Source organism: Ischnura elegans, chromosome 5 (assembly GCF_921293095.1).
Source record: "Ischnura elegans chromosome 5, ioIscEleg1.1, whole genome shotgun sequence".
Taxonomy (NCBI): domain Eukaryota; kingdom Metazoa; phylum Arthropoda; class Insecta; order Odonata; family Coenagrionidae; genus Ischnura; species Ischnura elegans.
Window position 1 is genome coordinate 73255372 of NC_060250.1, and position 24147 is coordinate 73279518.

Genomic DNA, 24147 nt, shown 5'->3' on the forward strand with positions numbered 1-24147 from the left:
CGGGACCCATTGGAACCCACCGACCAGCAAGTGGTAAACCTTTCTTCCGCTAAGCTCAGCCCCGCCGAGGTTTCTGTCCTCAACCGCGGACTCTCTTTCTCCCCAACGCCTAGGATTAACCCCACTACTCTTCTCACGGACATTTTGCATTTTTGCCGAAACCTTCGGTGGAAGGTTTTCTGGAATTCCCACATGAGACAACAGACTCCGGAGGGTGTTCACAATGCCCTCTTCAAATTCCGCTCCCCGTCCTCTCACCAGCCCAAACCTCTTCCTCCCCACCACCCGCTTGAAATTTTTATCAACTGTCTCCTCTCTAGGGCTTCGAGTGAATCTTTCCTACGCTCTCTCCACCCGCCGCCAAATCTCTCCCCCTCGGAGTCCGCCGCCATCAGGAAACTCCAAAAAAACCCTAACATAGTGATTACCTCGGCCGACAAAGGTTCCACGGTCGTTGTACTTGACACCAGTGACTACATATCAGAGTGCAACCGACTACTAGGAGACCCTTCCTCCTACTCCCCTCTCTCATCAGATCCTACCTCTGATTTTCACACAGAATTGAATGCCCTACTAAAAACAAATGCTCCCTCTGAGGGCCTAAGCCAGTCAGACATTTCTCTTCTCTTACCAGCTCACCCCACTTCGCCATCTTTCTACATCCTTCCAAAAATTCATAAAACTAATAACCCAGGCCGCCCCATAGTTTCCTCTCGCAACTCTCCTACGGAGCGAATATCGGCCTTCGTTGATTTCTATCTCCAACCCTTCGTTCAGTCCCTTCCATCATACATCAAAGATTCTCATGACTTCCTTTCTAAACTCAACTCCATTTCCCTCCCCCCCAATCAACCCATTATCATGGCCACTATTGATGTAACCTCACTTTACACTTCAATCCCTCATTCTGAGGGACTCGCTGCTCTCCGCCACTATCTTTCATTACGACCCACTCCTCAAAACCCTAGCACTGACTTCCTTCTTGATCTTTCCCATTTCATTCTCACCCACAATGCCTTCTCTTTTAACAATAACTACTATCTGCAAATATCTGGCTGCGCCATGGGCAGTAGGTTTAGCCCTTCTTATGCAAATCTTTTCCTTGGCCTGTTTGAAGAAAATTTCCTCACTGATTACCCTCTAAAACCTCTTCTTTGGCTCAGATACATAGATGACATTTTCATTCTCTGGCCTCATGACATCGACTCTCTCAATACCTTTGTTTCTTCACTTAACGCTTCTGCCTCAGTCTCTTTCACCTCTTCCATCTCCAAAACCAATATCACCTTCCTAGATGTGGACATACACCTTTCAGATAATAACAAATTCAAAACATCGGTTCACATCAAAGCTACCAACAAACAACAATACCTTCACTACAGCAGTTGCCATCCACCACACACCAAACGTTCCATCCCTTATTCCCTCTCTGTCCGGGGACACAGAATCTGTAATAACCCCGAAGACCTTCAAAAATTCCTCTCCAAACTCCACACCTCTCTTCTTCACCGCGGCTACCCCGAAAAACTCTTGTTGAACAAAATAAGAAAAAAACCGGCTATTCACAATAAACCCCGCGCAGACAAACATTGCTCTCCTTCTCTGCTCACAACCTACTTCCCTGGTGCTCATTTGCTACAAAACTTATTGAAGGACCTGTACCCCATCCTTTCCAAACACAAGTCCACCTCTCAGATTTTCCCGTCCACTCCTCGGATAACATTTAAGAGACCACCGAATTTAAACACCATATTTAAAGCCACCCGCCCTCTCCAAAAGTCACAGTCAGTCACTATCTCCACACCCTCACCTTGCAATCGTCCCAGGTGTAAAACCTGCAAGATATTCTCTCCACCCCCTGCCTCTTTTCTCCCCAAGCTTAAATGCCTACCGATTTTCCCCTCCACTACTTGTACTTCCACCAACATCATCTACCTTCTTCATTGTAATTTCTGCCCTGCTTTCTATATTGGCCTATGCACTACCCCTCTCAATCTCAGAATTAACAATCATCGCGCCTCCTGTTGTCCATCTTCCCCCCACTCCTCTCTACCAGTTCCTACACATTGTCTTTCACATGATTCCATTTTCAATCATTGCTACAAAGTATCCATTATTGCCTCCCTCCCTCCCACCGACTCCGCCCTCAACCTCCACACCCTCGAATTGGCGTGCATTTGGCACTTTCAAGCCAATAGCTCTCCGGGTCTGAACGTTGCATCCTAACCCCTATTCCTAACTCCCCCTCCCCATACACCTCTCCCCTTACCCCTCTTTTCCCTTTTCCAACCCTCTCCTTTCCTCACCATTCATTCTTCAGCTGACGAAGAAGCCTGAAGTGCTTCGATAGCTTCGACGAGTTTATTTTTTCAATGTGAGTGTTTCTTTTTTGTGTCTCTGTGTTTATCGTTATTAACTTGAACTATTTATATATATATATATATATATATATATAAATAATTTAAGTTAATGTCAGTACACACAGAGACACAATTTTTAACCTTTTCTGGTCATTATTAAGAGGTTTAACTAGGTTTACATAAGTAAAATTTGAATTACAAACAATATCGATGGATTCATAATCAAGGGATTTAGTTTCTTAGTTTTAGACTTCCTGATAATTAATCTATCAATATTGTTACTAATTTTAATTCCAGGTTTGAATAGAGCAATATGACCGTGAGAGACTTTAATGCCCACCGCGTCTTTTGGGGGATTTTCATTGTTTCCCAGGGGTTTAGATACTCACTCTCTTCGGGGACGCCTTGCGGCTGCGGACACTGGATGCTCTCGTACTCAGTTCGCCCGAAGCTTGCAGAGTAGACGGCGATCCGGGCGTGGGAGCCACACTTCAACTCGGCCGCCTCATCCTCACACGCTACTTTGCTCCGGAACTCGACTGCAAAGGAAGAAGGAAGGGGAAATGAAGACGATGATTAATCTATCCCAATCATATATCATTACTAATTAACAAACCATCTCCAAGCCTCGTTCACGTATGCATACCATAGGATACAGTTTAAGTGCTTTATTTGCTACCAAGCGAAAACAAAATATCTATTTATTATGAATAAAAACTTTTGGGATATACCGCCGCGTCAATTCTTGGGTGGCCACAACGGTAATAGGAAATATCCTACGAAATTTCCAGATTAGGTTAACCTTCTCGCCTCACATACAGATAAAACATCTCCTAAAAACCGTTAAGGATATAAATCCACTACAAGTGGAAGGGGTCTACCGAATTCCTTGCCAGACCTGCGGGAAGAACTACATCGGCGAAACAGACAGATCAGTCAAAATACGTCTAGAGGAGCACGAGAGAGTGATTCGACTGGGGCAGTCAACGAAGTCCACGGTAGGCGAACACGCAGCGCTTGGCCACACAATCGACCTCAAGGAAGCCAAAATCCTAGCTAAAGTAAAAGGTTTTAAACGGAGACTCGCCAGAGAAGCCATTGAAATATCCAAAGAAGAAAAGAACAACTTCAACAGAGACAACGGCATTAAAATTAGCCGTACTTGGCAACCCGTAGTGAGAAAAAACAATAAGCAGCCCACTCCTTCATCCTCCCGCTCCCCTCCCCCCACCACCTGACACAGATACCTATATAAAAGAATTTCAATTCCCAACTCTTCAGAATCCCTTGAAGAAGCGACCAGCATCGTTCGGCAAACGTTGGAGCAACCCAAGAATTGACGCGGCGACACAGCCCAAAGTTTTGAAGTGAAAACTTCTTTAGCGGCGTTAAGCACTTTTGCGGGATGGGGAAAAAGCATAGAATTCGCGTGAGCGTCACCGACCCGACACCGCGATATACATATGTATAGTGTGTATAGTGTATACAATGGTATAGGTTGCGTCACCGCTATACTTTTACATACTGAATGCTGGCATCTGTCTGCTTCTAGTTCTATACTGTACATATGTACTTTTTCTATCATAACCCTATTGTTTCAGTTTTACAAATTGATGATGATGGTGCTGGTCGTCAAGATGGTGAAAGTCTTGTTCAAACTGTACATGAAAGTTAACTTTTCGGAAGTATAAAATGTTTTATGTAAACTAGTTTTAAAAATATTGTAAAATAGTGCAATAAAAGCATGTTATATTGTAACATAAATTATAGGTGTAAAAATTTTGTACGGCAAAGAAATAAAAGCATATTATATTTTAATATATAAATGATGTTACTTTCTATTCATACACATCGTATTTTTAATATCTATTTGATAATAAACAGTTTGCTGAAAAAAATAATTAAAATTTTTGTTGAAAAATGAGTATTACTGGAAAAATTAGTTCTTTAATAATATTAAATCTATATAACAAATAAATGGATAATAATGATTTCAGTTTTCACTTCTGTCGGCCAGTCCCACGACTGCCCCGTTTTTTTTATTCATAACTAGCTGACCCGACAGACTTCGTCCTGTCAAAAATATTTGTCATGTGGCAGTGTTTTGTTCCTACCTTTTTTATATTCTTTGCAAAAAATTATCCTGAACAGAACCGTCACCCTGGTAATAATTCGGTGTGAATTATTGGGATTATGCCTGAACGCCTCTAAGGCAGAATCCCCTCTAGCCGATGAGGCAACGGTGATTTGAGGAGGCCCGAGAGCCGGCAGGCTCGAGACACTTTTCTTGCTCTTAGTCGACGCGCCTTGCTTAGGGGTTCGTCGGCATCCGAGCCGACTTGCCGATCGGGGAAACCGGGGCTCCCGGGGCGTATCCAGCGCCGACGGGATGCCTCCCCCAAGCGGTCGAACATGGGTGACCGACTGAGGACGGCGTCGGGTCTCGGAATTGTCTGTAGACGACTTTGGTACCGAGCGGGGTGTTGTACTCGGTAGAGTAGCTGCCACGCTGCGATCTCTTGAGACTCAGCCCTAGCTTTGGGGATTCGTCTTGCTTTACTCGGCGAGACCCCCGCTTTCGAAAATTTTTCGAAGTCCCTCCGTCGTCTCAGGTCCGGCTTCGGACTTTGAAAAATGTCGTCCGAATTCCGTCGTCCCAGGTCCGGACTCTGGACTGAAATTTTTCGGCACTTCGAAAATCGTCAAAAAAATTTTCTTCCCTTCGAGCGCCTGCAGATTCGTAGGTCTATTCCGTAGTATGATCGTACTGGTGCCGTAGTCTGATCCCACCGTGGGTTGATCTTTTTTCGAGATCCGAAATTCCGTCGTCCCAGGTCCCGACTCTGGACTTCGTCGTCCCAGGTCCCAGGTGTGAAAAAGAAAAGGGCTGTTTTTAGGGTTTCCCGGCAATTATTCGATTTTTTTCTCGCCGTAAGAACCATCCTTGGGCTTCAACGAACATTTTAAAAAAAGAATTGGCCAAATTGGTCCAGGCGTTGTTGAGTTATGCGCTTACCAACACATTTTGCGATTCATTTTTATATATAAGATGACGAGCACCCGCGAAAGTTTTAACAAAGAATTACAAAATATCTAATCCGCTATAATGACGAGTTTACATCGTCATGAACTTCCGGTGCCAAATCACGCAGTGACGAGTGCAAGTCGTCATCAGATTTTAATAATTGTAGCGCTATTAAGGGGAAAAATGCAAATATTTTGAAAGTTCAGCAAATTTAAAACAACCATAATGTCCATAAAGAACTCATATTTCATAAAATTTGATGCATTGGTAGTAAGAAAATTATTTTTTACGAGTAGCAACATCTGTTTTCTCGATGTATTTAACCAAATGCTTTACAATATTAGGTAAAAATCGCTTATTATTTCAATGTTTCATGCTGATAAAAACTATAAAATATCATTTCATTATCTACCACATTACTAACAAAGAACTATAGAAAAAATGGACAGAGGATAAGAGCATGACAATCAGAAAATGATTGAATGAAGGGGTTAATTTGGCGTACATTTACTTATGATGGACCAGATTAATAAATGGCTTATTCATTAGCTATGATAAGTCGAGAAACATCGTTGTAAGTAATAGTTTACCGTACCTAGAAAAACCTAGTAAAACAGCACTCTCTCTAAATTAACACAGCATAATAAAATTATAAAAATCTAATAAAAAATTGTTATAATATCTTGGTACAAAATTCTCATTTATTAATATTGATTCAGCTTCCAGTAACCCATTGATAATGTTATGTAGAAATAATTTATACTGACATGATATTATTTGTTCGCAATGCAAAGCAACAGAGGTGCAACTAAATCATATCTTTTGCCGTCAGTTAATTCGCAAGTTTGAAAAACTCAAATTCATTCCAATTTAGGAAAACCTAATTTACAGTTACCAATTTGTCATGTGCTTCCCAAAATATTTTTGAACCAGAGGTAATGCGGTTGAATAGATTATGAAATGTTTAGAGTTTGAGATGTTTGAAGATAATTAAAATTAAGATTACGAGAAAGGCAAGAATTAACAGCTCTTAATTATGTATTTTTATACCAAAATACAAAACTCTGCTTGCTAATTATTCTCTTTAAACGGTAAGTACACCACTCTCCTTCACAGAAATCAAGAAAACTAAGCCATGCTTATGATGGCAAAGACAATTCTCTTCGCAGAAGCAAATGCAATTTATTCACCCGCGCTCGCCTGATTGCAATTCTTCACGAATATTCTTCACCCAAATCCTCCTTTTCGCGAGTAATCAAAGACCTCGCTTACCTTTAACCAGATTTTCAATTAACCTAGCTAACTAGAATTAACGACCAGCCACAAAAGACCTTTCAGAATCAGAACCAGAAAACTGCTTTTTAATGGGCGCCGTCTGTATTTTGCGTGTTGAGAAAGGAGATTTTAATCTCAAGGAGTATTCTCCTTTTGGGACGAGTAAATTTACCACGAAAATTGTGGCTGATAGCATTTATCCAAGCCGAAATAGCGAAGTTAATTATGGCAAGGACTCATCCGCTTAAGTCCCACCGCACGACGCATGGTCTTAAAATGATGACATTTCAGAAACAGACTTGGGTATGGTACGGCATAAATTGATTAAAGTTATTCATTATGAGTGAGGATGTTGTACACTCTTGGCGCTAAATAAATAATTTATCGTAGTAGTTATTAAAAAATAGTAGTGAAGGATCAGTTATTTATGCCGGAAGCAAAAATAATCAAATTTTTATCTCAGAGCGACGAAACATTAGCACGATAATTCAGAAGTAAATGTTCTATCGAGAAATTCACAAACATTCTGAAAGAGCAAATTTAGATTTACTGAGCATTTTTATCAAAAAATCGTAATTGAGTGATACTACTTTATCACGAATTAAGTCCGCCGCAACATAAATTAATAGGTGTACTCAGATCAAAATATTAAAAAATTACTTCCATTGTAAGACGATTAACAATTGTCGACGGCGTTGATCAAAACAACATACAGTTTATGTGTTTAATTTGCTACCCAACGAAGACAAAAATATCTATCCTAGCTTTGGTAGCTCATATTATATTGTTTACATGTAAAAGTGATTATAATCTTCCAAGCAGCTTAACTGGTTCTAATCACGAGGAAGATTTTTGAGTTTCTGTGTGATAGGTGATGGTCTCGCTATCGAATGCTAAGAAATCCTCTCAATATATTTCACAATTCAGAGCTCTTAAAACGAGTTACGTATTCTCATAACATGATATGCATCTAAAATGATTCATCACTATGGGTATATTGCAAAAGTTATTGTGAGTATTTGGCCTGTGTTCTTTATGTCATAAAGATAAAAGTAAATGGTCATTTGTTAAGAGGGAGTAATGTAGGAATTACTCAAAGAGTCTCATTATAAATGCTAAGTCGGGTAATGCGTCAGAAAGCTAGTAAATAAGGACTCTAGAGGTGCCAATGACCATGATGACATGATAGGAAATGGCTAATGATAACATGTACCGAGGGACTTCAAATACAAAGCGAAGGAGCGTTCCTTGTTGGAAAGGTGTAGGGGAGTTCTTCACCCTCGCTCCGTTAGGCCGGGACAAAAGGTTTTTCAAGTGGATCGGTCCCACTCGAAGCCAAGCAAGAGTGACCTGTTGCTGTATATATAATTTCGCCTTCAGTTCCCTCAAGGGTGAGGAACCCTCGAAAAAAATAGCATTCACACAAATAATAACACACAATGATATAGTACTGCCCACTAGTTAAATTTAATTACTATATACTACAAAAACCAAGGTATTGTGTCTGCTTGTGATTGCAAGGCAGTCGAAAAACGTGTAGTGAGCTGTTGAATAAAACTAGAGGGCAGAACGATACCTTTGTGTATCATTTGATGTGCTGTTTCACGATATCTCTCCGAAAAAAGCCGGTATTTATACTACTTCTTATGGTATTTACACTAATTCTAATCTAATATAGCTATTTCTAATCTAACTAAATCTAATTTAACTAATTTATGAGGATTATAGGGAAAATTAAGCTAAAGACAATCGCTAAAACGTTCTGAAAACTTTTTGCGAGAGTTATTGAAATAAATTTCGAATGCTCGCCTGAGCATTTGGCCCGCTTGAAGGGGAGGAATCTGGCTGTCACGTCATTTACACAGAAAACCTGTTAAAGAGAGAAACTAGTTCCAAGATGTTTCTCCGGGAAAAGTTAGCCGTCAAGTTTTTCATGCGATGCTGAGAATGCACAGTAAGAAAAGATACGGAGTAATTTACTTTAGATAACTTAACGGAGTCACCTTGCACAAATATGCGGAATTCCACACGAGAAAAATCATTCGCCTTAACCGGGATTCGAATCTGGACCTCTCTATTTCCGGCCGAGTACTTCAACCAGTTATTTTACCGAAGCGTTAATGGAAATTTGTGGACTTCACAAAAAAAGATGATCAGGGCAGCTTAACATATTATGCGCCGAGCAGTAGGTACAAGTCCTGCGGCAATCAGCCATAGCCGGAGAGCGAATCCCAAACATTGAACATAGGGTCCCGGTTCGAATCCAGGTGTGGAATCCCGAATGGAATTTTGCGCGTGCCCTTTCCTTTCTATTCGAATACTTACACGGTCGGCACTTGTACGCCACTTCGACGAACTTGGAGGATCCGGGGCAGATGTCCTCAACCGCGGCCGCGGCTCCGCCCAACGCCTTCGCCGTCACCTGGAACTTGCAGTGTGGTTTCTTCTGGCAAGCCTCGACCACCGTCTGCAGCAGCGAATACTGGAGAAGGGAGAGATAGAAAATAATCATTATCATATCATGAATCATGGACCCTACACAAGTGAAAAAACAAAGTTTGTACCTTGGAATGCTCCACAATATTATTTCAAGGTAAAGTACTCATCTTGATTCAACACATAGATAATTAGATGAAAAAAGATTAAAGAGAGATAGAATTAAAGAAAACAGAAAAATTAATTTTGCGGCTTTCCACACAATATTTATTTTAAAACCTACTGGTTTAGACATTTACTGGTCATTATCAAGGGATGACAAGAGGTAATATTACATTTTGTTCTGTTATCTCTTGTGCTGTTTCGTGTTATATTTTCGTTCTATTCCCTTCTGATTATGACCTGAAAAGGTCGAAACCGGTAGAAATTTTAATGAATACAGTGCGGAAAAAAATCCACGATAAAAGAACGCAAATGTTAATTCCCACCCTTTTAACTCAATACTCAAAAACTGACCATAGTTTAAACACATTTTGTCACCTTGAAAATGAGAAAATGTGTTGAAAGCATTATTGGTTGCTGAGATTCGAATTAAAAGTGTAGAAATTATCATTTGTGTTCTTTTATCATGTATATCGAACTTCCACATAATCGAGCCAGAAACGTTTTTATACGAAAATAACAAAATTTATCTTGTATTCTATCACGTAACCATTCCACGAAGTGAACCCGTGAACCAATGATATGGTAAAGAGGTTACAATACGGCACGATACGAATAAAATACTAGGCAAATTTTTAGGCAAAATATTTAAAAATTTCCTTGATAAAATCTAAGAGTTTACATCGATTCCAGATTATGTTTTTCACCTTTTATGCAGAACGTGAAGATATCCAGCTGCGGTTCTTTGAGGGTGGGAATTGAAGAACATCCTCCTTAGTTTCTTCTCAATTTTTAGGCAAGACATGCATTTGGATTTGAATGGAAAACGGCCTGTTCGTACTAACAGGATTATGAATGCCGTAAAATAGTTTCTTTAACCCTTCAAGCTCAAGATGATCGGCTGGTAGCGAGGGAGGAATCACGGATTTTTCTCCTTTATGGCTTAGGACACGTGAAGAAACACTCAAGGAAACAAGTAGCGAGGTAATAGAGCAAAGGAACTACCAAAGGGGGAATCCTCGTCGGCTTCTAAGCATGCGTTATGATAAATTATCAGGGTTGTGATATGATGACCAAAGGTCAGCAGAGAGGTAACTCACTCCTAATCAGAGAGGGTGGAGCCGGATGTCGCTGATGGAACAACTTGGTTGCGGCAGTATAGATGAACTCGGTGGAAAGCCAAATTAATCCGAGAAATTACGCCTCGGTGATGAACATAGGTGATTATATTCCTCTCAGTAAACGTGTCGAAAGCACCACTGACGTACCCCCTTGATAACTTTTCGGACATGATTCTCTACAAATACAGTTGCGGATCAAGAACAGGCACAGGGGGGGGGGCTAAGTATGGGGTAAGCTCCCAGAAGTATTGCGGGTCCGAACAATATTACCATTCTATCTAGTGTAAATTGGATTTCCAAGGGGGGGCTATAGTCCCCATAGATCCGCCACTGAACAAATACAACATAAGAAGTCCCCACATTGAGTCTAAATTATATTTACCCATTAATACTTATTCTAATTCGTTATTTTCATCCCTTGAATTAGGTTCCCTTTTCCATTCGCGATTAATTATTTTACAATACATGTTTGTACCTAAATCCTCTCTGCATTTTTTTTCTTTTCTTCAAATTCACCCCAACTTTCCAGTATTTTTCCTTCTAAGACATTTTTCCGACTCACTTCTAAACAACAATCTCTGCACTACCCCACATTTTTAAATTAATTTTTAATTTAATTAATAAATTTATCATAACACAAGCAACTCTAAAAATGCACCTGAATTTAAGTCTAGAAAAGTTTCCCGAAATACTACAGGGAGCAAGAGTACACTCGTTTGATAACAAGTTGGTCGCTCATGCTGTCGCAAAAATATTTTTCTCATCCATCTGCAGGTCTTGATTTTTTAGCACAACCTCGTTGGGAGCGAGTGAATTTCATCGCGGAAGTGAAAAACCGCGGGTATTTTGGACAAAAACATTCGGATAAGACCAACTGTTGCTGCTCCAAGACCAGACTGCACTCCCGCGCACCGTCTATTTCCCGGCTACCCAGTCAACAGGACATGCCCCTGGTATTAAAAGCGCTTTCGCGTGGCAACTAAATCCGAAATTAATACAGGTAAAAGAGTGTAGCTGAGTGAACTTCAAAAAAGAATGCATCAAAGGTTATTCCTAACGGTTTATGCATTAAAATGTCCCTTATAAATCTGTTATTTTCTTCTAAATTCCTTCTATTACGCGAAGTTTCCGAAAACTAGATATGGTACTAACTTTGGGATCCTTTTTTGTACTCAAGAAAGGAAGAAAAAAATACTCAAAACGCGTATAGAGTCTATCGATACCCTTTAATGAAAACTTGGCATTTGAGCTGAGAGTTGGTTCATTTTCGGTGACACACCTTGACCAGACACTGCGACATTTCTAAAACTATGTAAAAATGCGACTCATGCTAATAATATAAGTATTAACCTACAAAATTAAAATGTAAGAACGGATTCTGTGCAAAAAGTAATGTGCATAACAATATCACTAAACATTGCTACAGGCAATGATTCGTTAATAAAAGCATAATTTATTGTGAAATCCATGAAAAAAGGTAATCATTATACGTGGGATTTACGACGCCGTAACCAAATAGAGAACTCATCACTTTATTATCGACCAAGTTTGCGAAAATCTCAAGATTTCCCTCAACAATTTTAATTTTTGAAGAAAATATCTCGACAATCAATCTTTGAGCTTAAATGAACGAGAGCTTTCAGCAAGTATAAACAATACGATTGCTCAATCCAACCCACTTTGAGATTGTTTCAGACAATTATAATTGCACATTTTCATCCAACCTGAATCATTTGATGTCCCAAATCCAGAGAACTAAATAAAATATCGCGAGAGCTGGATATCCAAGAAAAACCATTTTCATGGCAACTACAAAGTGCATCTAATAAATGTTTGCGTTGCCATAGTTAAGTAACTAAGGAGTTGCGACCCCATGTTTATGGTACAAAAATGCTGAAAATTGTCTCCACTATCACTGTCTGAAGTATTGCATATTCCTCGTGAAACACGCAGTGCACATAATGAGGAATCTGATCCCAAGTATAAGACAGGAACTTTTATCACATATAATCTCCCTTTTTTATCCTCAATCAATTGTTTGCGCAGAGTGAATGCATACGAGAGAATATTGCGTTAGGTCTTCGATTACTGGAAGAGAATAAGAACAGAAATATAAAATATGAATATATTCTATCCATTTTTGTTACGGCTTCGGAGCTTTATGTAGTGATTTACTTCCAACTGAAATGATTTTAAGAAAAATACCATAAAAGTGGTAATATAGATTCTTTTGGATCCTTCGTTGGATGAATAATTACCAATAAATTAATCCAAAAAAATACGCATAAATAAAGCCTGATAGTTTTCAGAGGGACATGGAATTAGAAAAATACGGAACATTCGGTACTTGCGAAAAATAAAAGCTATAATATGTTCGAATTAGGTAATATATATAATTATTTAAGTATTCTACCGATTTAGTTAGGTTTGCATGATGTGTTTGAGTAGTATTCTGTCACCCTTCCTTCCTTTTTTAGACTTACGTCTTAAATTCGTAATAAGGACGAATCCCTTTCGTTCAATCTAAACATCCTATTCTTTCCTTCCATCCTCCTCATTTGCCGAATATTTTCGTTGAAAACAGTGTTAAAGGGTAAAATTTTGGGAAAATGACGCAATATAGGCGATGAAAACAACGAGACAATCAATCTTGGGGCTTGATTAAACGAGAGGTTTGAGCAAGTATAAACAATACGATTGCCCAATCGCGCAAAAATTGAATTAGGAAATAGGCACTTTATTCCCAGATTCCGCGAAACTCCATGGGATGAAAATCGGGAGAAAACGCAGCCCCAGACTAAACACCTACGACAGAAGCAAAAAATACCGTGTCACAGGAATGGTTAAGTGTAACAACAATACTCTCCACACATTTCATTTTGATGGTGAAGATGGGAGAGGAGGAGAAGGCAGTTGCGTGGGTGAAGGGAGAGAAGGGAAGGAGCACATATGTAGCTTGTCTTCAGCACCAGACACCACTATAAACAGGCCATTACCCCACTATCAAAATGCATGAATGAAAGTAATATGATCAATAGGTCAAAGGGCAAAGGAGGAACGGATGTCAAGTGATACATGCGGAACCACCGATCTGAGACTGCCCGCTTGATAAGCAGCCTTAGGGGTCGGCATTGATTGTGTAGAAGAGGAATGGGGGGGGAATGATGAGAAATGGGTAACTAGCGTCAGTGCGGGCAGTTAATTTGATTCCGCAATCATTCACGTGGAATCGACGGATTCAGGTAGGTATCTTAGACGGTGGGATGAGGGCGGTTAGCCGGCGATAATTCTTAGGCGAATGCAATGGGAGAACGGCTTGTCAGGACACACACACCTCAACGGTATGAGGCTTGTAGATAGGTAATCACGCCCGATCCGTGAACTCTCGCCGTAGTTTCATGAGACGCGATCGAGACAATCGCTGGGGACGAAACGGTCCACTCCATCTACGTGACATGCCCGGCATTTACGATTCAAATGCACGCCTCTGCACCGCGCGCGATCAGGGAGGCGTGTACCGCAGGGAATCCGCCTGGATCCACATATGTATTACAAGGTAATGTGGCTACGTTCTTTTTTATGTGATATCTGAATTACTATATTGTTTTTTTTCCTATCTCCAAATATAAATATAAAACTCCTCAGTATATTACCATAGTATAAAACACTTGTGCTGCTTGAAGAGAGAAATTTTGATGCCACAGTGATTCTTGTTAACACAATTGTTAGCTCTTAATTAGACTAGTTGATCGAACTTTTTTTTATAAGTCGAAGGAAGCATTGCAATATTTCCTCTGGATTTATTCGAATTCGCCTCGTTGTTACAACAACATTATCAAGTTCACTCATCATAACTTGATAGTTTTGTTGTGTAAAAAATGGAATGCTTCATTTTCAACTTTCTGCATTGTATCAAACGACTTTCTAGTAGATTTTATTAGGAAAAGATCCAAATATTCGCAACATAGAACCTGCCCAGTCATCATGCAATGGAAAATATGAGAAGCCTTTATTTGCTGCATAAAGCGCTAAATTTGTTATTTTGAAGGGATTTTTGTAATTCACATTTACTTAAACTTAAATTTAAGATCCTATGGCTTACAAATATCATATAAAGAACGTGATTTTTTTGTAAAGTGAGCCATAATAATTTATATAAATCTATACATATAAAAGAGGATGTCTATTTGCCAGTCCGTTATGAGTTTCCATAGGGTGGCACGGATAGCAACCAAACTTAATATTATAAGTGCTTACTAAATAATAACTAATAAAACTTAATACTAAACATTTAATGCTCTCGAACCCAGTGATGCTACATTTGGTTGCGTCCAATGTGTCGTTTTCTCATTACCGTTTGCTACGTCACATCCTAAAACTTCTGCAGTTTGATATCCTGTTGGGTAGGCACAACTATTGACACACTAATAGCGAATACATAAAAATCCTTCTATTTGACCATGAAATCCAAGTTCTAGGGTTCCCACTTCTCGGGGTAATATCCTTCCTGAGCAACGCCGCGTGTCCAGCTAGTATATATTTTTTTTTATGTATCTTCCACTACCAAGATAACATTGAAACGCATTTAGGATTGAATGTCATACATGAGAGCTACCCCCGGTCGCTCAATTGAAAGGAAAAGGTACAAATTTAATACCACTATCATTGGTCCTCAGGTAATGGCACAAACAAAGGCCTAGGAGTGATCAAATTTTACGGATCTTGTAAAGATGAAACACTTGAGCCAGACATATCGGACATAAACGCTACGCAACGATATAACTTGCTCCCTTTCTCAGGCAAAAAGCTAGCTGTACTGCCTGTAAGAAAACGTGATTTCGTTCGGTGGGAATAAATCCGTGACCGATCGTCTCGAAGCCAAGGATATGAATGCATAATGAACCCGTTGGTCAGATGTCAAAGACAGAGAGGACTCGTTACATTCCTCGACATCATCTCTCCCGTCTGCCTCCCACGGCTGCCTCTCAAACCCAAAAGTTCCGTCGGAGATTTTCCAGTGGTACCCACACACCACTCGGTTGACTGAATGACAGCGGACCTCGCTAATCTGGTGTCGCGGCGGAGCGACGACGATATGCCCGGAATATTCGGTCTCACGGTCGCGCTTGATTAACATTCAACTTGGCCTTGACGAGAGAAAGCGAATGTAGATGGGTTGATAAGCTGTGAATGAAAAGACTGCTGGGCGGACAGGTGACATTTTTTTAATGGACAAAACAATGCGTGCTTAAGAGCGCCGATCCATTCCAGTGGACGAGATGTTCGCAAGAATAGCCAGCGTGTCGTCAAAGTTCACAGCAAAAAAAGTATTCAAATGAACTACCTGCAGAAAAAAATAAAAGTTACTAGATTAAGGCCAATATAATGCTGTATTAGTGTCAATCATCATGACAATAAAATTGGTGCCATTAAATAAATTAATCGAAAACCAATTCCCAGAAGTTCAAGGGAGTAATACATTAAAGATCAGGTATATACCATTTTATTTCGAAGTAAGATTAAAATGTACTAACTTTATTGTTCAAAACATAAAAAACCTAAATAAAGACATTCTTTTATCTCCAATTTCTGACTTTAATATGTGCATTTCCCTTAATTATGGATCGGAGAAATCAGTTACAAAATGCTGAAGGCAGAGCAGATGGGATTAAATATTTAGGCTCCTGATCATCATGTGCGCTTAATGATTATAACCAAAAGAACTTGAGAAAAGGTTAAGTAGAAACATAAATGCCTAATTAAAGCGATATGAACATGTTGAACATATTTAGGCTCACTTCTACCTTGTTGCCTCTCTTAGAATCTACAGTTTGCTGCTTCGCATGGTAAAATGTCTTCATTTTAAATAAAAAATTCGAGAAACTTTTTTTACCAAGAGTTTTTAATTACACTCTCATTTAGATATAATTACTGGCAAGTCATGAATAAAACAACCATGATTATAGGGAAATAAAACGCCTCAAGTTGAAAACAACAAAAGATAGATTTCCTCATTCTCCATTATCTACTCCAAATTGTCGCGGTCAAGCCACGTACGTAATGAATGGCAGGCTTATCCCGCCCAATTTCGACTTGCACTTCCAAAGAGGAGAAATGCTCTCCAGGAGAGTTTATCCGGGAGACTAGATTTTCACGAACATCGCCGTCGAAATCTTCTCAAATCATTCCTCCAGAAACCTTGGGGAATGTATAGCGAAGCGATTTCCCGCAGATGAGAGATACCGCTCCACATTAGGCCCCCCTTCCAAATATTTCCCCGTCTTCCTCCACACCAACTTCATATTCTTTCCCGTACCTCTGTCACTCAACATTTCTGGTTCTTCGCTGGTTTCTCAAACGGATATACCAGCGAATCACGTCAAGACCTCCTCCGACTTAAAAACACTCATACCTGAAAACTGCTCGGGTCAAAATTGTCACATCTTCTAAATATCAACGTCAAAAGCGAACTTAAAGGATGATGTTCCACAAGACATTGTGCGAGAGATGGGATGTAGCCGAGCGATCAGGGAGGATAAGAAAAAATTCCAAACTGCTTGAGAATTGGCACAAACCACAGCCAAATTCTTCAAATATGAATGCAGAAAATAATGGTTTCTTTGGTTGAAAGAAATAAATTCCCCAAGTCCATACTCTAAGTATTTCAGAGTCATAAACAGCGATAATTTCATAAGTGTAACCATTATACTAGATCCGTGGGAAGTAGGGGAATTTTTAACGGCACTGTTCTTCCAAGAAGGACATGAACACGTTAGGAAAGAAGTGGGAGGGTGAATTACCCATCGTAGTACCGTAGTCCTGTTTGTAATAAGTCTGGTTGCAAACGATGAAGATCGGCCAAAGAGTACGTCCTTTGGGAATTTATTCTTTCAACTATTAAACGGCCGTAGTACGTTTATATATAAGTATAGGGTTTGATTTGATTATGCACACCGAGATTTAAGGCAGTGAGGCTGGAGATACAGTTTAAGAAGTATTCATGGGGACTTTTGCCATGGATGATGATGTGGATCTTAGATAACAAGGATGGCACCAAGAGCCTAAGGGAACTATTCTGCTCCTGAACGTCGGAATTTTTTTAATCTTCAGAGACAGAAGTATTTGAAGGTAATGCGAGATTTTAATAAAAGATTGATAACCATTGATTGATTGATAAAGTAAACATAACATCATAGGTAAGTATACTGAAGTAAATGAACTTAATTCAATATTTAAATCTACATGTTCCTTCGATTTTTTTAAATTTCGCCTTCTAGAGAAGACACTGTAAATAATTAAAATGAAAATTGTAAAATGCTCCACAAAAACTGAATTATATATGCATATCCGTTTCACTAACATTCAAATAATAGATGCTATATAAAGTAGCCTAATCTTTTAAATGCATCAATTAGCTAAGCAAATAGATATAACGTTGAAAAACTTGTTTACAAACGCATTAATAGCCAATAATCAAAAAGGTAGTGCTTTAGGTTTCATGACCCGAAATCGTCTAACTTGAAATAAATACATATTTTCATTTTTTCCGCTATGATGCGTCAAGGTAATCGTTTATGGATGTACACTGCTAAACAATACCGACTCAAAATTTACGTTGAAATAGGTGTTTTTTATCCAATGGAGATATAAATTACCAATAGATAGAAAGTTTCAGAGCGGAGATTACCTCCTATCCTTCAGCACGTGTGTGACTTCCATGATTAAATCTTTCAAAGCAATGCTGTCAACGGCGGGGAGATATCTATTTAATGACAGAAATTAAAGCGACATTTTTCAATTTTTCTCATCGCCCCTTCACAATTTCCATAATTCTCCCCTTACTTCCGAGCAATTTCTTTCTCATTTCCCCTCCATTTCACTTGAAACCCTCTTAAACCGCCATTTATTTATTTTTTTCCCGTCTTTTTCAATCTCTAAGCATCTTCTCTACTCGTTCCCAGTCCTCTTCCGCCTCCTTGGCACTCAGGTACCTTTCTCCATTTAGCTCCAGGGCCAAAAGACTTGAGAGTGTTTCGACACCATGGGCTGGAGCAAAAAAAAAAGAAACATATAATGATGCGTTGAGAATTGTAGGAGGTGAATGCCTCGCACATTCAAGTGAATCCCCTAGAACGTTTAAAATACATTTCATGAAGAATTTTACATTTTTTTGTGACATAAATAACTTTTCCCGAGCCATTTTCTCTCCAGGGCTTTCAGTTCCTTCAATGTGGAGGAGGTTCGGAAATTTCAAATGCAGATATATTCAACGGAGAATGCCATCAAAGTGACGGGCCTGAAAGTGCACTTTATCTCACATCAGAATCAAAGGATTTGCAAATATCCACCGCGCGCGCGGTTAAAATATGGAATTTCACGGCTGTTCCATTACATTTCATATTAAGGCTCAGAAAAAAATTCAATTCGCCACCGCTGAAGATGATCTCATTCATAATTCATAATTTTTCTTACAAGCTGGTGTTTGGATCAGAGGAAATTTTCTTCGTATGATTCAGGATGGTAGTAAAAATAAGCAGTGTGTGGGAGCATATGAGAAATTTACAAGCCTAAAATTTATCATGATGCCGCATCTTTAAAACCACACCTTGACGCATTTAGCGGGTAAGTACAGCTTGCTGACCCAGTCACACGCCAGCTAAATTCTCACGTAGGTGTAATTCAGACGCTTGACTTTTGATTCAATGGAATGGGTTGTGTCTGCCAGTTTCATTCAAAAATCATGTACATCAAATGTAAAGCAATCGAAACTATTTTTATGACAGCAACGATAGAAGCCCAGCCATGGATAATATGCAAGATTATCACTAAAAATGTGACGTGAGACACACCCTCAGTGAAAACTACAAATTTTTTCAATTTCAAATTCAAATTAGTTCTCACCGGGGGTAAAGCATAAGAAAAATGATTAATTAGTTATCTGGTTTCACAATTCCATTTTCGAATAGTACAAAAATATTTTCCAAACAAATGCCCCTCCAACGACAGTCTTGTAGCTTTGAAACTCTTTTAATCATGGAAAATATTTTGCGGATTTTCTGGAACAAATTCATTGAATAAAGTGCCAAGATCTTAAATTGATGGGAAATAAAATATATTGACCATGAAACCCAAGCAGAAAGACACAAATCAAGTGGCAATAAAAATGCAAAGATAAAAGTCCCTGCGTAGACAGATAAAGAAAAAATACCGTCCATTTATACATATATTTTTGTGTACTTTTTATGAATAATCTATGCAATGAAAATACAAAAACACTTATAGACTTTTTTAAGATAGTTCTCATGCCGAGATGCTGATTGATTTGCTATGTAGGCTCTGATGCAGTAAGGTTTTTCTTTGGGGGTTAAGTAAAATACACCATGATAACAAATACCCTAGAACACTTCTACACTATCACATTTCTCTATTTCATCGACTTCAACGATTCCACGTCGTTTTAAAAAGATAGTTTTACATCAAGCCCGTGTTTTTATATATAAAAGATGGTAGGTTGTAAATTTAACTCATGAAAATTATTAAGAACCGTAGAAATCGATTAATGACGCAAAATGGAAAAAGTGTGGGAAAGTATAGTGATTTATTATCATTGTAGCTATAAAACAGTTAAATGTTATTATGTAGAATGGTTGAATTAAAAAATTTGATTGTTTGTTGCACGCCACAAATCGTTTGCCACAAACCTCCCTTAACGTAGGATACGAATACACAAGCAGAATAAGTAAAATTTAAAATGCAACTTAGCCAGTGGGAATATCAGATGCTCCAGGGTCGTAGGTGATATTTCACGGCAGCAGAGCGTACAGAGTTTTACGGCTTCCCGAATCCAAACACCTAAATCACGAACACTCTTCGCGAGAAAAATGAATGCGAAAAACACGTCATCTCCGAGAGAAACGAGGCGTTCAAATTCAGTGACGCAAGTTATTTTTTCCACGGCAGTCACAGAAAAACTGCAATTCCAACCATGCATAAAATGTCTCCCCTGCTCACGTCAAGGGTGCATACACAGTTACTGACACGGGAAACGGAACGTTATTTCTTTTTTCTAACACGCACACACAAAAGAAAATGAGATTTTGTAAGTCTCTTGACCTAATGAAAATTTTGAGGAGAACCCAAAATTACGAACATTTTGGACTGAGTTTTACACCAGTTTAAGAGGTGAAGGTCACCATGGAAAAAAATATATGCTTGGATTTTGCGAAACAAGTGCCTCGCACTTGTGTGTCCTAATTCTCGGAACCAATCTGGGACCACCCGCGGTACGCTTTTCCTCCGGCTAGCGCACACAATCTATCAACCACAAAGAACAACAGAGTACACACCATCCCGGCTAAAGAATGCGAAATTTTTTCCATCTCCGGTGGACAAAAATATTGAGATCATTGAGACTTTGGGGAGAATATGTCAATGCAATTTTATGACACATTCAAGCTAGCTGCTGCAACAAAGCCAAGACCTCAAACTGATGCCATCGGTTTACGGGTAAAAATTCAACTTTGGACAATGACAAAGTAGTTCCCACGAATTAAAAAGATACATACAAAAATAAACATTAAATTGGTGTTAATTTCTCCCTATGCTTTTTTCTTACCCACCCACTCATTTCCCAACAAGGGAATAGTCCCTCCGCGATAAATAATTTGCAATCATGAGGAAAATTGAAAACAGTGGCTTAAACCAAGGAGTACATCGATACGTTTCAGTGAATTTTATTTCCACATTCACTCCAAGAATTGATCGCAGTTTTCCTTAAGCTCGCTATCCAGTTGATGCATTTATCACGCGCCTTTGCCATTCTTTTTACATTCATGCTATTTTAACGCATGATATTCATCAGCTTTTTAACTCAAATGGCCTTACGGCAATATTTCCATGCCTTACTTTAAAGTGACTTGACTGACTTCTTCAAGCATTACCGATTCCCAAAACTGGCTGAAATACGCCTAGACTGAATATCGCCCTAACTATTTAACAGTTCAATGATGAGGAAAGCCGCCATAGCGTACCTGTAATAAAGATGATTTTTTTCAGATTGAACACCGGATAAGGCTCTTAAAAATCTGACAGGCTACCTGACTGAGTATTAAACATGATATAGTTTCTTCTAAACACCAGATCTCATACATCTGAACTACCGTGGATAACGGTTAATAAACTGCGTTGACGACGATTTTCGGACTGGAAGAGTATTATTTATGAAAGTTGATCAGTAAGAGATGAGGATTAGTACTTTCGGGGCTGCTTTCAACTTTATAATGTCAGAGATTGTGAAAGTCCACAGACGAGGGAACTATAGGAAAATTTGTGCTCCCAGTATTTCACCGAAGTGAACTGCGGAGGGGGCCGTTGTCCCTTTCGTAAATGAGCAGACGGACTCCCATCTCCAGTGCTTGGATTCAAATTTTGGAGTTGGAAAAGAATTTTCAGAAACCGTCTCAGCCGTGCTTGATATTTTTTGGTGATAAAGCACTTAAAGTTTGGCACAACTGTGTTTATTTTCTGCGGATCGGTAGGTGTGGTGGCAAGAGTGGTGGTTAACTTCCAACCTAGTGGGTCCAGGTTTATAGCCCATTGGTGGTGGAGATTTTTCAGAGTCTGCTTTGTAGACAGTACCTCGAGTGCAGAACAGAACTCCATCCGTCGCATGGAACGTTAAGCTCTGGCTCTGTAGACACCTTTCTGTGAGAACAAGATAATAGCGATAGCGTATCTCTCTCCATCACTCCTTCCCACCCCTTACCTATAGCGTAAGCAACCCAATCTGTCCGTAACTTTCTTACTCAAAATGCCCAAGAACTCATAACGCTAGACTGGAAGGTAAAAGCTTTCGCGAAGACAGTGTCTTTCTTCAGGCACCCCGATTTCGGCCTAACAATGCACCTCGACTCCACTCCACGAAAATTTCTCAATCTGAACTCTTTCACCACGACGTCCTAACCTAACCTAACCTCTCTGTCTCTCTTAACCACCAGACATCCACTCTCCATCTGCATCTGTCTCCTCGGCTTCCATTTCACTCGCATCCATCCTCTGCTCTCATTCAGTCACCCCAGGGAATCCGTATGCCCAACGTTCCGCCCGCTCGCACGTGTTTCGCCTTCGCAACAGTGCTGCCACCGGCTCCGAATTGGCGGGCTGGATTAATGGCGGATCGCGCCAACTCTCCCTCCGCGCCTTAATGGCCCTCCCTTCCCCTTCTTTGAATCTACACAGCCACTACACATGGTGCGATTCTGAGCTAAGCTACATAGAGACGGAGAATCCCTAATTCCAAGGGGACTCAATTAAAGGAGACCCAAGAACATGACGGTTAAGCGTTATATCTGTTGCAGTTTCGTGCCAATTTTTTTCGGCGGCGCCACTAGAGAGATGTCGCTCGTTTAGGGTGACTTTCGCCATTAACCGAGGCGGAAATGGTCTTTTTTAGTCGACAATCGTCTCGCATGAGTTAAATTTGTGGTTTGTATGATTTATCGTCTCGGTTACATATTATTACCGTGCATTTCTTCGTGAAAATTGTTTATAGATGACTGGTAGTGTAGCGAGTGGCGATTTTGAAGTATGAATGCGCGCGTAGCGATAACAATTCTAGCGGCGGAATTAGGAATCCTCTAATGTAATATTCGTGCCTAATTTCTTCGACCGTGAGCCTAGTACATGCACAAACTGCGCGAAAATTTCTCACCATGCCTCTCTCCCCCACTATCTTTTTCCCTGGTGACGGTATTCGGTAGCATTCCGACCCGAGGGAAACTAAGGTCTCTCTTCTACCTATAAAGCATCAAATGGAAATCCCACGATGCTGCCGTGACATTCCATCATACCCGCTGGACACTATAGCTGGATTTCGGCTCGTGAGAGCAAGCGCATTGAGTGTTTTTTCCGTTTTTGGTTAATTTTTTCACCCCTTCCGGTTTTATGGATAATTTCAGAATGATAAGTGACTTATAATTTTCCCGGTGAAATGGGTCGGTGAAAACCTCTAGATCAGGGGTTCCCAAACTTTTTTGTGCCACACCACCCCCCCCCCGCTACACATACCAGCTTTCCATTTTGCAATACCCTATTTCCACGTTGCCGTACATACCACCTCCTACTTTCACAAGTACTTGTACTCGTGCAAGTATGTGCCTACTTGATACGGTGAGTAGGTAGATTTTTTTGTTCACTGATGAATGCGGTAGCGCAGAATGGAAAGATTACAATTATGAAAACTTAGAAAGAATTTATTTCAAAGATCTGAGGAAATTATTGTTTTATTAATGAAATAAATAAAAAAATTGTAATTTTTTTATTTATTTCATTTGGGTGTCACGCCCCCCCTGGACTTTGTCCACGCCCCCCCAGGGGGGCGCGACCCCCAGTTTGGGAACCCCTGCTCTAGATCTTCCATCGAGGTTAGGGCTGGATCTATGCCAGCGTTTTAACATGTCAGTGTGTTGTCATCTTGAGGTAATGATTACTGTTGAAACGTCGGTAGGGAAACAATTCTAACCTAGCTGAAGGCCCGAGAGTTTTTCACACAACTGTACTTAGTGTTTCCATGCCCTCCCCTTCAACATGCGACGTTTTTTCTACAAATGAAAAATAAAACTAAAAATATCTCCCAACTTGTTGGCCTTAATGCAAGCTTAGGGCGCAATAATCACCTCACGCGAGTTGCACCGCATGCTAACTTCTATAGAATTTTCGTTGCGATGCTGACGAAAGAGCGTAAGCAGGTGTATTGTTTCCTCTACGCTAA

The 24147-nt window shown here is 39.8% G+C and overlaps 1 protein-coding gene across 1 annotated transcript in view; it reads right to left on the minus strand.

Moving 5' to 3' along the window:
• Positions 1 to 24147, minus strand: part of LOC124159717 — a 236767-nt gene that overhangs the window by 82600 nt on the left and 130020 nt on the right. The window contains exons 3-4 of the mRNA XM_046535627.1: positions 8986 to 9142; positions 2750 to 2899 (exon numbers count right to left, since the gene is read on the minus strand). Of these exons, the coding sequence (XP_046391583.1) occupies positions 2750 to 2899; positions 8986 to 9142 (307 nt within the window). The remainder of the gene's footprint in view (positions 1 to 2749; positions 2900 to 8985; positions 9143 to 24147) is intronic.